The 14,898-nt window shown below is 38.8% G+C and overlaps 1 protein-coding gene across 1 annotated transcript in view; it reads left to right on the top strand.

Annotated features, from left to right (window-relative positions):
• Positions 1-5,437: 5,437 nt before the first annotated feature.
• The window catches only part of DDX50 (DExD-box helicase 50), a 31,217-nt gene continuing 21,756 nt past the window's right edge, over positions 5,438-14,898 (top strand). Inside the window, exons 1-4 of the mRNA XM_063101702.1 lie at positions 5,438-5,604; positions 8,993-9,289; positions 12,852-12,927; positions 13,301-13,479. Coding sequence (XP_062957772.1) covers positions 5,518-5,604; positions 8,993-9,289; positions 12,852-12,927; positions 13,301-13,479 — 639 coding nt within the window. The 5' untranslated portion in view covers positions 5,438-5,517. The remainder of the gene's footprint in view (positions 5,605-8,992; positions 9,290-12,851; positions 12,928-13,300; positions 13,480-14,898) is intronic.

Below are 14,898 nucleotides of genomic sequence, written 5' to 3'. Positions count from 1 at the left end.
TTTAAATTGTAGAGTGCCTCTTTCCAACTCTCACCATCCTGATAACAGTGAAGGCCAGAGTGAAGCTCAGCACTGTGGAAAGCTGCATGCAGGCCCCGTGGCAGAGCAGGGGAGGTCAGAGTCACTGCTCTGTTTTGCTGTGGTCAGACCATTCACTCGACTAGTGGTTTTCAGTGGGCCCTGACCAACGTACCATGGCATTCCAAGATTAGCTGTGGTTACAAAGACATTCAAAACCCTGCTCAAAGTGTCAAGAGCGGTAATCTTGCAAAGACTTGTGGGAGAGGTAGAGGCAGGAGCATTGCTTTAAGGGGTCTTACAGCATGGAATCAGCACCAGTGGATGGAAGTTAGGAGAGAGATTTCAACTCAATATGAGGAACTTCCTATTAGACAAAACTATCTGAAGATGAATTAGGTAGGTTTGTTAAAATAATGAATTTCCTGTTATTTAGGGCATTCAAACACAAGCTTGGTGATGTCTTTACTGGTATGTTGCAGAGGGATTTCCAGTGTTTAGCTTAACAGGATGGCCAAACTAGATGATTCTGAAGAACGCTTCCAACTCTAAGGTTTTACCTTTTAAGATTCAGTGAGGATCTTGTGAAATAGTGAACTCATGCAAGATTCTTGAAAATTGCTCCCAGTTCTGTATTTCTGCATCAATCCTTGCCAACCCTTGAAAAAAGCAGTACCAACAACTGTTTTTCATCTTAGATTTTTGGACTGACACAAGTTTCTTAGTAGAGTGAGGACTCCAGTCTTTTGTGGCTCTAGCCATGTCTAGGTATCAGTGAAATCCATCCAGTTTTGCCACTGAATGCATTAGGGTACTCTCTAATTAGATGTATTAAATGACACCTATTATGAAACCAATAAACTTAACTTCCTTTATCTTGAAAAAATCATGTAACCATAAATGTTAAAAATGGGAATATGTGCTGTTGTTTGCAAGACTAATCTCTAAATAGGTGATCTGCATTTTTTTTCCATTAATAATGTTTTTTTGTGGAAACTTAATTTTTGATTTCGCTTCCCTATTGCAGTCTATTCTCTAGTGAGAAAGCTATTTTCTTCCCCCCCCCCACCCCCCGACAGATAAGGGGATTGTAACCCTTGGCTTGGTGTTGTTTGCACCACACTCAGCCAGTGAGCACACTGGCCATCCCTATATAGGATCCGAACCTGCGGCATCAGCGCTATCAGCACCGCACTCTCCTGAGTGAGCCATGGGGCCGGCCCAGAAAGCTATTTTCTTGAGGCAGCTTGACCTGAGTTTAGGAGTCAGACCCAAGTTTGAATCCCAATTGCAATCCTTGGTAGCTGTGTGATGGAGCAAGTTATCAAACTTCTCTGATTTGTTTTCTCATCTATAAAAGGGAGATAGTAATGATATCTACTTGCGGGATTGTTGTCAGATTTGGGGATATTCTATCAAAGTGCCCAATGTAGGCAATACTTAATATTGTTATAAATATATAGGTGTATATTTTAATATATTTATACAGTCACAAGACTTGCCTGGTAGATAAATACATGGCCCACTATGCAGGTCCCCTGTTTTTGTCAGGTTGTTTGGAATTCCTCTCTTATAGATTTGGTCATTTGTGTAAAGATTATAGAAGTATCTTCCACCAAAATCTAGATATGCCTGGGGGAGGTATTATGCCCTTAGCTAACAAGTTTTTCGTTAAAAGGAATAAAATATGCAAAAAGTATGGGTTTATTCTAGATGCTCATATAATCTGAGATAGCACTTGTCATATCTATCATCTGGGATCTCAGACTGCTAGAAATCCTCAGAGAGTAGCTGGGTTCTTTGCAAGTTATTTTCAATATTTCAAAAATCCCAATAGAAGTTATACATTTCCTTTTCCTAACTCCTTGCCAACTAAAACACCAAGTTTCTTTGCCTGTGTTTGAAATTACATCAGCTCAGTAATGCAACACTACTGTTTGTTGGTGTTACACTGTTGAACGGCATTTGTATGTTATTCATAGGTTAGAAGAATGACCGTGAGTCAGTTATTACTAAATGCAACCTAGCAGACAGAATGTTTCAAAATATCAGATCTATGAGGAAAAACAGTGGAAAGAGCCTATAGAAATGAAAATACTGGGAACCACTCTGTTTTGAGAAGGCTTTTGGGGAATGGAGGAAGACTGGCTATTTGCTTAATGGGGATAGGGAAGAGAGACACGAGAATCAGGTATCAAATTTCTTGGGTAATGGTGCCCTCTTCTGGGCTAGCTGTTGTGACTCCGAAACCCTCTCTCCTGCCACTTGATTCAGAACATCTAAAAGGAATTGACAAACAGTGAGATTTCCTTCTGAAGCTTTAACATTTTATTTTATTACGTGTGTGTGTGGGGGGGGGCTGGCCGATATGGAGATCTGAACCCTTGACCTCCGTGTTATAGCACTGCGCTCTAACCAACTGAGCTGAACAGCCGAAGATTGGAAGTAGGAGCTTTATATGTACATAAATATGTATGTGCTAAATATGTTCAAAGATGTCATGTCTCCTTTCTGATGCTGTCAAAACCTCAAGCTAATGTAAGCACCTCTGGACCTTTATTTTATATCAGCTGATTCAATTTCCTGTACCATCCGCATCATTGTCCTCACTTTACTAACAGATTTTAGAGTTGAGTTGGCCAAGTTACATGGCTAGCAATGGGAGAAATATCTTCTTCCCTCCTATTCTCTATTTCTGCTTCTCCTTAGTACTCTCAGCACTCACTCTCTGCCCCCAGTGTCCCTTGATCAATTTATAACTGCCCCTTAACCTATTTCCATGTCCTATCATTTAAAAATGATGGTTCAATTCCTCTTGTGATGTAAGATTGACGTGCAGATGCAAAATGCTGTTATTTGTTGGCTTTTTTTACTTTCTAAATGTGGAGTGAAAATAAAAATCTATCCGTGTGATTTTGAAAATAGAGGCAAGTTTAGAAATGGTCATCTTGATGTCATACCTTAAGGGTCACAAAGTTTAATAAGCTAAGACCAAAGGCAAGGAGAATCTTTTTCTTTTTTTCTTTTTTTCTTTTGACCGGCAACCCTTGGCAAGTGTGGTCTACACCATGCTCAGCCTGTGAGCGCACCGGCCATCCCTATATAGGATCTGAATCCCCGGCCTCGGGGCTAGGAGCGCCGCACTCTCCCGAGTGAGCCATGGGGCCAGCCCAGCAAGGAGAATCTTTATAGAACCTTGGAACAAAGAGTAGCAGGTAAAGCACCCAACTCTTAAATTTTGTAAAAGAAATTACATAAGTGACTCTGGTAAGATTATTTGAAAAATAAAAATGTTCTAATAAGATTATATTTTGAATTACTGTGCCTTTTAGTTATTCATGCATAGCATGATTTCTTCTTGCCCCCAAATCTCATCATCAGACACAAATCTCTTGAGATTTATACAGGGAACAAATATGGGGAGAAAAATTCTCCATTCTTGCATCCGCATTCCCAAGTTTTCTAGTTGACTGAGGCATGATGATATCCATTGAGAACACATGTATAGTACAGTACCCCAATTTTTTCAGCTAAGCCACTCCTTGGTCAAGTTACTGATGCATCAGTTTACACTTGCCCTTTCCACCTGACACAGACAACAGCCAGAGATTTGCTTCAGTGAGTTTAGGGCTTAGAAAGGCAGTTTGCAGAGTGTTGCAAGACACAGGTCATTCTGAAAAACACACTTAAATAGGGAGAATTGAACAGTCTAGTCCTTTCCTTTTTCAGACCTGCTGTTATGACCTCTAACATACAATGCCAAAATAAGAGTACTGAGGGTCTACAACTTTATTTAATCAATCTTTGACCTTTAACCACAAGATACTAACATCTGTTTTTTTAATCCCTATTTTATGTGTGGCATTCTTAGTCACATCTTCTCTATGTTTTTGTGCACATCATACCCTGTTGCAGGGCTATAAAGACTTTACCGTGGTAGAATTGCGAGTGGTGTTAGGGAGTAAGAGAAAAGGATTTAGAGAAACACAGATCTAGAGATGCTTAGTTATTCTCATAATCTAGGGAAAGAGATGTATTTTCCCACTATCATTAGCTGAACATTTCTTGTGTTTATAGTACTGAATCCATAAGGTTACATTTAAACATATAGCCCTTGACATCAGGCCAACGTTTAATCATGTAGAAGGGCTGAAGCAATCACAGATTTAATACTTGTGGTTCTAGCTATCCAGGACCAATTCCCAAACTCCGTGACAGGTAGCAATTTGTGATTTTGCTAAGACGCAAGTTTGATGCTCAGGTTATAAAGCTGATGTGCTAGACATTGTCAAGTGGTCTGTGAGATGCACTTGCACTTGCATCTCAATTTGATTTCTTGTTCTCCACTCAGTAGAGTAGTTGGATCCAAGAGGTCATGAAGAGATAAAAGAAATGGCTCTGAAAAGAAAGCCAACTAGCTAGCACAGGTACTATAAGAAAAGGTATACGGATAAAAAGTTACCCTCTGTATTGTCAAAGGGTGTCAGTGTTGTGTAAGGTTGTGATTTAAGGGCATCAGTAAAATTAAACTCTTTTATTCACTGTAAATAAATAATCAAAGACACTTTGGCTTGTTTTCTAACAGAAACTGTTAGGTTTCTTCAGGTTTTTCCTACTCATTCTATACTTCATGGGAACATCTCCCCCAAAACGCTCTGCGCAACTCAAAACTTTCAGGTTGGTTTGGCAGAGAAAGCACTGATCTTGGATTCAGGACATAAATTCTCTGGTCCTGACTGTGTTACTAACCGGACTTAAGCAAATTCCTTTCTTGGTTTAGTTTCCTCTTATGTCAAACGGCGTGAGGAAGGCTAAAGTGAACCAAGGGCTAACCTCACGACTTAACGGGACGGATGTCCGTCCGGCCCAGTCCGGACCCCACGAAGCCCCTCTTCACCAACGGCCGGCCGCCGGCCTCGCGCTAAGCCGTTGGACGTTAACGCCTCCCTCCGCAGAGGGCGGGGCGGAGGGCCGCAGCTTCCGGCGGCGAATGGCAAGGCGGTGCGTGGCGCTCCCCACCCGCCTCGGCCGGGGCCTGCCCACACGCCAGCCTGCAGCGCCGGCAGGCCCCTCTCCCCCACTGTCGAAGGCCTTCCCAGCCCCAGTAGTGCACGCTGGGAAGCTCCGAAGACGTTTCGTGGTGCCGAGGAGATGCGTTCGGGGTGGGGGAGGGGAGGAGAATTCGAATCATTTATGCTAATCAGCGCGCGCGTTCTTTATGGACATTGGCCAGGGAATTACCCTAGAAGCCAATCACCTCAGAACAAGGGTGGGTCAGTGGAGACCTCTCACACTCATTGGCTAGGGGGTTACGGCTCAAGGGACGAGTTTAAACCGAGAGTATCCGGGATTACTTTCCCGTGCCCTGTGGTGCGTGTCCCGGAAGTGACGCACGGCCTTGGCCGGCGGCCGCCCTGCCCCCGCTTCCTTTCACGCCTTCGCTGCCAGTGGGTGGTTGTGGCCGCTGCGCCCGGAGGGAGGCGGCGGTGGCGGCGAGTAATGCCTGGGAAACTCCTCTGGGGGGACATTATGGAGCTTGAAGCACCCTTGGAGGAGTCGGAGAGCCAGAGGAAGGAGAGGCAAAAGGTGCGCTGAGGATGGGCCGCGCCTCCTTTCGGGCTGCGCCGACTTGGGCGGGGAGGGGAACTGTCCCTGATGATGGCCTGTCAGAACCGGGCCGGAGCATCCGAGGGCCTCCTTTCGCGCCGCCCTCGGCCCTCTGAGGTCGCTCCGGGACCATTCGCACTTCCACTCTCCCGACCTGGAGAAGGATGGACCTAGGCTTTGGCCTGGCCTTCCGTGGCCTCTCAGCCTTTCTCGTTGGAGCTCGAATCTCTCCAGAGAGATGGGGAAACTCGAGCGCCCATCACCGCGTAATCTGCTTTTTCTTTGCTCTTCTCCTTCCTTGAGCAACGAGGCTTGTCATTTGGTTTTCGTCGGCCGTCTTAAAAGATGATTAAGAAAAGTAATTACCTCGAATATATGTGTTGTTTTTCTGTTACCCTGTCTTGTGTGCAGGAGTCTTGGGAAAAATGATCTTAGGCTTATAAAGCTCTATTACTAGTCTTTGGAGGCTTTACGGAAAAGTGTCAGCCAGCGTTGCCAGGATTTGGCTGTGATGGAGGTCGTATGGGTTGTATTATTAATAGCCCTTAATGTCAGTATTTTCATTCAATCCACAGGTATTTATTGAGCCTAATTTGTACCAGACTCTTTGCTGAGCACCAAGGAGTTTAAATAAAATAAGTGTGAGAAATGCTCCCTGCCCTCAAGGAGCCTGTAGAGGAGTTGTAGAGACCCCATCCCCCCTCAAAAAGGAAAAGAAAAGGAAAAACAATCTCGAAACAAGGTGCTGAAAAATGCACAGGTAAAATTTTTACTGGGGACATTTGAGCTGGAGAAAAGAAAACAGCTGAGTAGGGTAAGGTAGCAGTATTCCAAGGCTGACGTTTGACAGAAGAATGAGATTTATTTTGCATATCCCTAGACAGCAGAACCTACCCCTTTGACCTTATCACTAAGGGAAACTTGCCATTCCAGTCAGTTTTCTTTTATTATGGTAAAATGTGCATAATTTAAAATTTACCGTTTTAACCATTTTTAAGTGAAACACTAACTCCCAATTCCCCTTTCCTCCCAGCCCTGGCAACCACCATTCTACTTTCTGCCTCTATGAAATTTGACTACTGTAAGGTACCTAGAGTGTAAATGGAATCACCAAGCAGTTATTTAAATTTTGGCTCCTCTTGAAACACTTATCTTTCCTTTTGCATCCAAATCCTATCCATCTTTCAAGTTCTAGTTTATGTCTGTTCTAACCACACCAGTGTACAGTAATATTCCCCTTCCAAATCTTGTTCCAGTGGCTATCTTTATTATGTGATTGGCATTTATTATGTGCTTCCTTGTAAGGTTAGCTCATTTTTCCTTTGTGTATCTTTCCCAGATATTTCCGAAAGATTCTGGAGGAAATGACTATATCTTTGTTTTTTCGTTTCAGTACATTCTTGTGGGTTAGTGGCTTTCATGTCATAAATTCCCCAGAAATACTTATTAATTGCCCTTTAACTGTGAAAAGATAATTAGAGGTTTGGAAACAGATTGCAATACCAACTAATAGAAATAGAGCATCAGAATGGTGGTCTGTGCATTGAGATGAAGATAATTTTGGGTATGTTGCAATATAGAGCTGTTCCTTAGGTTCTTAGAACTGGAATGATGCAGGTGAAGAAGGGAGTCTGGAAGTATGTGTTGAATCATGAAAATGGTATGAAAGTACACATAGAGAACAGAGACTTAAGGACCATCCACAGAAGGAGGAGAGAGAGAAGCCAATGAATACGTGAGAGGGGTAAGAGGATAAGAAGGGAATATAGAGTGTGATGGAAACCAAGGAAATGGGGAGGGTCAAACACTGTGAGTTCAATGAGGAATAATGTATTTCATCACCATGGTATGTTGCTGGGCTTGGACCTAGAGGTCTCACTTTGCCTTACTTCAACTTCTCCCTCAAGTGCAGGGCCCAGGAGCAATTCAAACCCCAAGGCTGACTTTATAAATAATCTTGTTTTTCTGTAGAACCTATTGATTTGGGAAGATGTGGGCTAATTCAGTTAACTAAAGCTCAAATGATGTAACATTTAACTGCAAAGCATTTTCACACATATTATGTTATTCAGTTTTCACAGCAATTCCTGTATTATGGATGAAAAATTGTACGTGAAAGCACTCTAAAAATTGTGTAAGTGATGGTGAAAGTTTTGTTGGTGGTAGTTTTTATTGTCACTATCAGTACTATCTAATTTATTTTGAACATTTGACCAAGTAATTGTTTCCAGATCATTTCTTGTGATCTGCAAGTGTTAAAACATTGGCCACCAGTTTGGCATTTTAAAAAAAGTTGCAGAATAGTGCTTCTTTTTTTTAAGTTCTATTAACTAAATAAAAAAATATATATATTTTTAAACTTCCAGGATTATTGTCCTTGCTTGGAAGTTTACCAATTGGAGTTTTATATGAATTACATAGTTTTGTTTTGTTTTTCTTTAACCTGTTAATTATCAAAGTACACGGGGGAAGCATAATGTGAAAAGAGCATAGGCTTTCAAGTCAAACAGGGCTAGATTCAGATTTCTAGCACTTCTACCTGCAGGAAATCTCACAGGTGGGTCTTAGGCAAGTTACTTACCTCTTAGAACTTCTGTTTCCTCATCTATAAAATGGCAAAGGTGATACAGGTTCACTGTCCCTTATCCAAAATCCTTAGATCTAGATGTGTTTTGGAACTCAGAATTTTAGAAGGGTAACACCCCTGCAGGATTTGGGGCCCTCAACCTATATTCAAATGCCTTAATGTTAAATATGAATATTCATACTAAGTGGAATAAATAAAGACTATGAATAGCTTTACATTAGTTGAAGTCAAATTTTGCCGTTAAATAAGTTTAGGTCAGGTAAGGTTTGCCTCCAAATAAGTTACCAAAAACTTTCGGTTTTCAGAGCTTTATGGATATCGGAATTTCGGATAAGGGATTATGGACCTGTACTTCCCTTATAGGGTTGTTATGAAGATTTAAATAAGGTAAGCTGAAAACACATTACACAATGCTGGGAAGGTACTGAATAAATATTAAATTTTTTCTCTTTGAGATGTTAGAAATTTTTGTTTTTTCATTTCCAATTCTGGGGTTCTTATTCTTTTCCTGACAAGTAGCTGTGTTAATTTCCTTTAAGTGTTATGATGGGATTAGAGAGTGCTTAGAGGCTGTCTTGAGAACGCAAGAGATGGGATGAGAAAGAGCAACAGGTGAGGCTCAGAACTTGGCATTAGTAATGAGTCTGGATTTCTACCAGGTAGGTTTCAAAATAAGTGTAGATTGAGTTTAACTAGTTGGGAAGTCATGCTCTAATTTTTCTGGAGTCTTAAAAGGAGACCTTGTGACCCTCTTGTCACTGCCTCTTTGTTTGTCCACAGAGTGATAGAAGGAAGTCAAGGCACCAGTATGACTCAGATGAGAAATCAGAAACAAGAGAAAACGGTGTTGCAGATGACCTGGATGCTCCCAAGCCCAAAAAAGCTAAAATGAAAGAAAAGCTAAATGGAGACACTGAAGAAGGATTTAGTAGACTTTCAGATGAACTCTCTAAATCTCATAAGTCACGAAGAAAAGATCTGCCAAACGGAGATATTGATGAATATGAAAAAAAATCAAAGCGAGTGTCATCTTTAGATAGTTCTTCTCATAAATCAAGTGATGATAAACTAGAGGAGGTATGGATACTTTTTATTTTGCATTTGACATTACCCTTGAAATATAGGCTGATTTTATTCTTTTAGGCTATTTAGAATTGATTCTGTAATATATCCTGCTTAGTGTCCAATATTCTCAGTTGGACTAGAGAGTCTGTACAGATGAAATCTGAGCCTCTTTTCCATTGGCCCTTGCTTTTTTCATCCTATTCCTTTTTCTTAGGGTGGGGGTGGAGGAATGGTAAAATTTAAGCCTTTCTTGTACATTCGGGTTCCTAAATAGTTGTTTTGAATTGCTTATTGATGGTCACCTACTTGTATTTCTGTCTTTTTTTTTTTTTTTGGGCTGCTCGCCGGTAACAGGGATTCACACCCTGGACCTTGGTGTTATTAACTGGCCAGTGTGTTTCTTATGGTTCTTTCAGTCCCTACCAGTATTTGTGAATTGACTTCTGACTTCCTGTAGCAAGGTACAGAAGGCCTCTTGACTTTCTGTATTTTGCATTTTTCTGCTTCTGTAACAATAGCAACTTTAAATGATCTTTAGATCTTACTGTGACTCAGTGTTAAAGCTGTTTGCATTATTAAGACAAGAATGAAACAAAAATGATCTGAAGAAATCTGTCTCCTGGTTATTAATTTTTTGGGAGGTGTAGTAAACATGTTTAGTGTAGAATCTGCATTCCTGGACAGACTGCTTTTGCCAATAACTGTTAGAGTAGATTATTTTTTTGAGCAGAATTTGTTAAAAAGTGTTTCTTGGTTTTCTTCTAGTAGAGTTCATAAGCATATCTAGATGTTATAAATTGACAGTAAATTATTCAGGTCTTCAGAAAGAAACAACTTTGGGGCCGGCCCGTGGCTCACTTGGGAGAGTGTGGTGCTGACAACACCAAGGCCACGGGTTCGGATCCTACATAGGGATGGCCAGTTCGCTCACTTGCAAGAGCATGGTGCTGACAACACCAAGTCAAGGGTTGAGATCTCCTTACCAGTCATCTTTTTTAAAAAAAAAGAAAGAAAGAAACAACTTTGATATCCTTAATTCTTGATAATTAATAATTCTTTATAATCTTTAAATGTAATAGTTGCTGGGGCCAGCCCGTGGCTCACTCGGGAGAGTGCGGTACTGAGAACACCAAGGCCCCGGGTCAGGATCCTATATATGGATGGCCAGTTGGCTCACTTGGGTGAGCATGGTGCTGACAACACCAAGCCAAGGGTTAAGATCCCCTCACCAGTCATCTCTTAAAAAAAAAAAAAAAAAAAAAAAGAAATGTGATAGTTGCTGATAATTTAAATACATTTGAGTTTGGTCACCTGGCTAGCTCAGTCGGTAGGGTATGAGACTCTTAAATACATTTGAGCTTATTTTAATGTGTAATCTTTGGGAAAAGATTTCAAATCCTTACCTTACAATATGGTGTTTTTTTATTTGTGAATTTGCTATTTGTCAGGAAGCACATATGTTAGTTGAGCCCTGTAAATCTGTATTGCTAGTAGTGTAATGTGGGGTTGCTTCTCACTCTGTTGAGATTTTTCCCTGGTATAATGCTCTGTATTACAATAGGCTTAATTGTTTATTATTTGTTTAGATCATATTAGATTTCAGCAATTCTTCTTCTAGGAGTTTATTCTAAGGAGATAGTCATGAGGTGTGCAGAGCTATATGAATAAGTACTCTTATCACAGTGATATTGTTGATAATAGCAAAAAATTTAAATATCCTAAATGTCTGGAAGCTATACCAAAAGGGTATACAAGAATGTTAGAAAGGTATTCAGTGTATTTTGTTAAAAGAAAAAAGCAGATTATAGAATAGTACATACAGGAGTACTTCAAAAAGTTCATGGAGGGCCAGCCCCATCACTCACTCGGGTGAGGGTGGCGCTGGTAGAGCCGAGGCCACGGGTTCGGATCCTGTATAGGGATGGCTGGTGTGCTCACTGGCTGACCGTGGTGCAGACCACACCTTGCCGAGGGTTGTGATCCCCTTACCTGTCAAAAAAAAAAGTTCATGGAAAGATACATATTATCTTTAAATTGTTTTTCCATGAACTTTTTGAAGTACAGTGGTATAGTATGATCTTTTTTTAAAATTTATTTTTATTTATTTTTTTAAAAGATGACTGGTAAGGGGATCTTAACCCTTGGCTTGGTGTTGTCAGCACCACGCTCAGCCAGTGAGCCAACCAGCCATCCCTATATAGGATCCGAACCCATGGCCTTGGTGTTATCATCACCGCACTCTCCCGAGTGAGCCATGGGCCGGCCCCTAGTATGATATTTTTATTTTTATTTTTATTTATTTATTTATTTTTGTGTGTGTGTGTGTGCAAGTAATTGTGGTTGTTATATCTTCTCCCCCTGCCCCCCCCCGGTGTGTGTGTGTGTGTGTGTGTGTGTGTGTGTGTGTGTGTGTGTGTGTGTGTGTGTGTGTGTGTGTGTGTGTGTGTGACTTTTTTTTTAAAAAAAATTTTATATGCAAAGAATGAGGTTTGGAGGAGTGTGCTTCAAATGTGGCTTTAGCTGAGTGGATAACAGATACTTTTTAAATTAATTTTTATTTATCTGTGTTTTCTAAAATTTCTACAATGAAAATGTATTATTTTTCTAATAAGTTTTTTTCTTTTATTCTTAAAAAGATAACAGCATTGAAGTTTGTTTAAATGGCTTACAATTTGAATTTTATATATATATATATTTTTAATCTCTTTGCCAGTTTGTAAAATGCTGTTGTGTATGGTTCTGTAACTACTTTCTTTAAACACACAAATAATAAAGTTTGCTGGGTAGATACTTTGTCTTTGCTCTTTATACACATTGACTAGTACACAAAGTTTTCAATAAGTGTTAAATTATCATGTCATGCTAAACTGTATAGAGGTTACAGAAATCTTCAAGCTTATAAGAAGTTTTTCCTGTATTAGTGACCTAAAAAAAAGAAAGCTTTCTAAAGCCATAGAACAAAATTTTAACTATTATTTTTGGAAAAGTGTACTTTCCTTATTTTGTAATTTTTCTTTTTTCTTTATTTTTTTCTTTTCTTTTCTTTTCTTTCTTTTGTTTCTTTCTTCATTTTAAAAAATTTTATTTATTTATTTTTTTTGGCACCTGGCTGGTAAGGGGATCTGAACCTGTGACCTTGGTTGTTATAAGGCTGTGCTCTAACCAACTGAGCTAATAGGCCAGCTCTTCATTGTGTAATTTCTTCTAGCCTAGTTTATAGGCTTATGTTAATCTTCATAATAATATTATCTATATCTGTTAAGTATGATTTTGATTATTATATAACTTTTGTGTTGTCTTAGACAAATGGAACTATATTTTGATTTATGTAGTAGATGTTATTTCTACAGGAAGTTGTATGGGTGAATGTTATGGGAAAAATATATTATGTAAGCTTGTTATACAAAGGGATGCTTTGAGATTAAAAGAATTTCTGCTAATTTTTTTGTTTGTTAACTTATACAATATTTGTAAGTACTAACTGAAGTTGATTTGTTAGCTCATTTGGGAAAAGTAAAAATGGTAAATGAGGAAAAGTCAAATATATTATTTAGAACTTATTTTATTTTGGCAGACCCTGACACGTGAACAGAAAGAAGGAGCCTTCTCTAATTTCCCTATTTCTGAAGAGACTATAAAGCTTCTGAAAGGTACTATGAATTACCTTAATTATGAATTAATGGATGTGCAATCGAAAATACAAGATTTTATGAAACTCTTATGCCTTTTCTGACCAAAAAGAGAATATGAAAAGCATGAAGAAATAGCTCTTCTTTAATTGAAGTTATTTCTACATCATACTTTTCAGTATTCTGACCTGTTTTCAACCTTAGGAATTATATATATTTGTCAATAGTTCAGTCCAAATTTTTATAATTCCTGTTTGTAGTAGGAATAAGTGTAAATGTCACTAGCTTGTGTATCTTTAGGCAGACATTGAAGAATTAAGATTGCATTTTCAAATGAGTATTTTTTCCTAATGCAAGTCTTAAAGAAATATTTTAATGAAATCTAATTTTACAGGTCGAGGGGTAACATATCTATTTCCTATTCAAGTTAAGACCTTTGGTCCTGTATATGAAGGAAAAGATTTAATTGCTCAAGCACGGACAGGAACAGGAAAGACATTCTCTTTTGCCATCCCCTTGATTGAAAGACTCCAAAGAAATCAAGAAACAATTAAAAAAAGCCGCTCACCAAAGGTAACCGTTATAGGGAGTAAAAGCTTTACACATTACTCTAATGGAAAGGGAAACAAAGAGTATATTAGTCTTAAATTCAAATACCCCAAGATAGAAAAGTTATTCCTGTGGCATAAAGTAAAAATTTGGGTCCCAAAGCAAAAATATGTTGATTTTCACATAAAGAAACTTCAAGCAAAACTAAAGTGAAGTATGTAGTTATTGCGTACAAATGTAATGTGTATGGATCTATAGATATCTTTGATAACTTTATATGTTATGAAGCCAGCATATATTATTTTAGGAGTATTTACAGTTAGTATATTTAGTGACCCTTTTTTCTTTTTTTACTCCTGAACTTTGTTTTTAAATAATTTTCTAAAGAGGTATTCATTTATTTGGTCATTGAGTACAAATATTCAATATAATTTATTTCACTGGTTGACTTTTTAAGAAGAGTATTATAGAAGTGATATTGCTAATTCTGTATTATTGGGGTACTGGAGATTTGTCTTAATTTATAAATAATAAAATCAACTAATAGAGGGGACTAGTAAAAAATTTTAGCTTAAAATTTGACCTTTTTAGAACCCGTGTGCACTTTAAGGTTCATAAAAGTGAAGAAGAAAAAATCACCATCATAATTTGAACAGGTATGTGACTAAATGTGGTTTGTTCTTTGGAAGACTCCTAAATAGTATTATACTATAAAAGAAAATTCACATATATAAATATAATTAAATCAGAATGGTCTTGGATTAGCTATCCCAAATTAGGTTGGCCATGTTGGCTTATAGGACAAATCTTTTTTGGAGAGTTCTGTCTCTTTGGTTAAATTAAGAAAGACTGCAGTAATAGAAATAGGACACAATCCCAGCACTGCCTTAAAAAAGCTTTTGGGCTGGAAAGATGTTCCAGAGGTTCTAGCTCCACCACTTCTAGCTGTATGATTTTGGGCAAGACTTTTAACTTCTCTGAGACACAGGTTACTCATCTATAAAATTGGGATAATAATGCCACCTTCTAGGGTTTTTGTGAGAATCAAATTCGATAATTCATGTTAAGCAGTAGTGCCTAACGTATAGTGAATACGCATTCATTCATTTAACAGATAATTTTTGAGTTTCTGTTCTGTGCCAGGCACTGTTTAAAGTGCAAGTAATGCAGTAACCCAACCTGACATAAATCCCTGCCTTCATGGAGCTTATATTTTAGATATTATAAGTGCTGAGGAAAAATAAGGAGGGGCACAGGGATGTGAAAGAAGAACCTCACTGAGAAAGTGACTTTTGAAGAGACCTGAAGTAAGTAAGGGAGGATACAATAAATATAAGCTTTTGTTTTTATTGTTGCTATTTGAGCTGTCTTTAAATACTTACGACATTGATGTTCAGATTCCTGGTTTTAAATGCACCTTAAAAAAAAAGTCTTCTCAGTCTG

The sequence above is a fragment of the Cynocephalus volans genome, chromosome 7 (assembly GCF_027409185.1).
Source record: "Cynocephalus volans isolate mCynVol1 chromosome 7, mCynVol1.pri, whole genome shotgun sequence".
Classification (NCBI taxonomy): Eukaryota; Metazoa; Chordata; class Mammalia; order Dermoptera; family Cynocephalidae; genus Cynocephalus; species Cynocephalus volans.
Note: the sequence above shows the minus strand (reverse complement) of the source record. Positions and strands in the feature narration are given on the sequence as shown.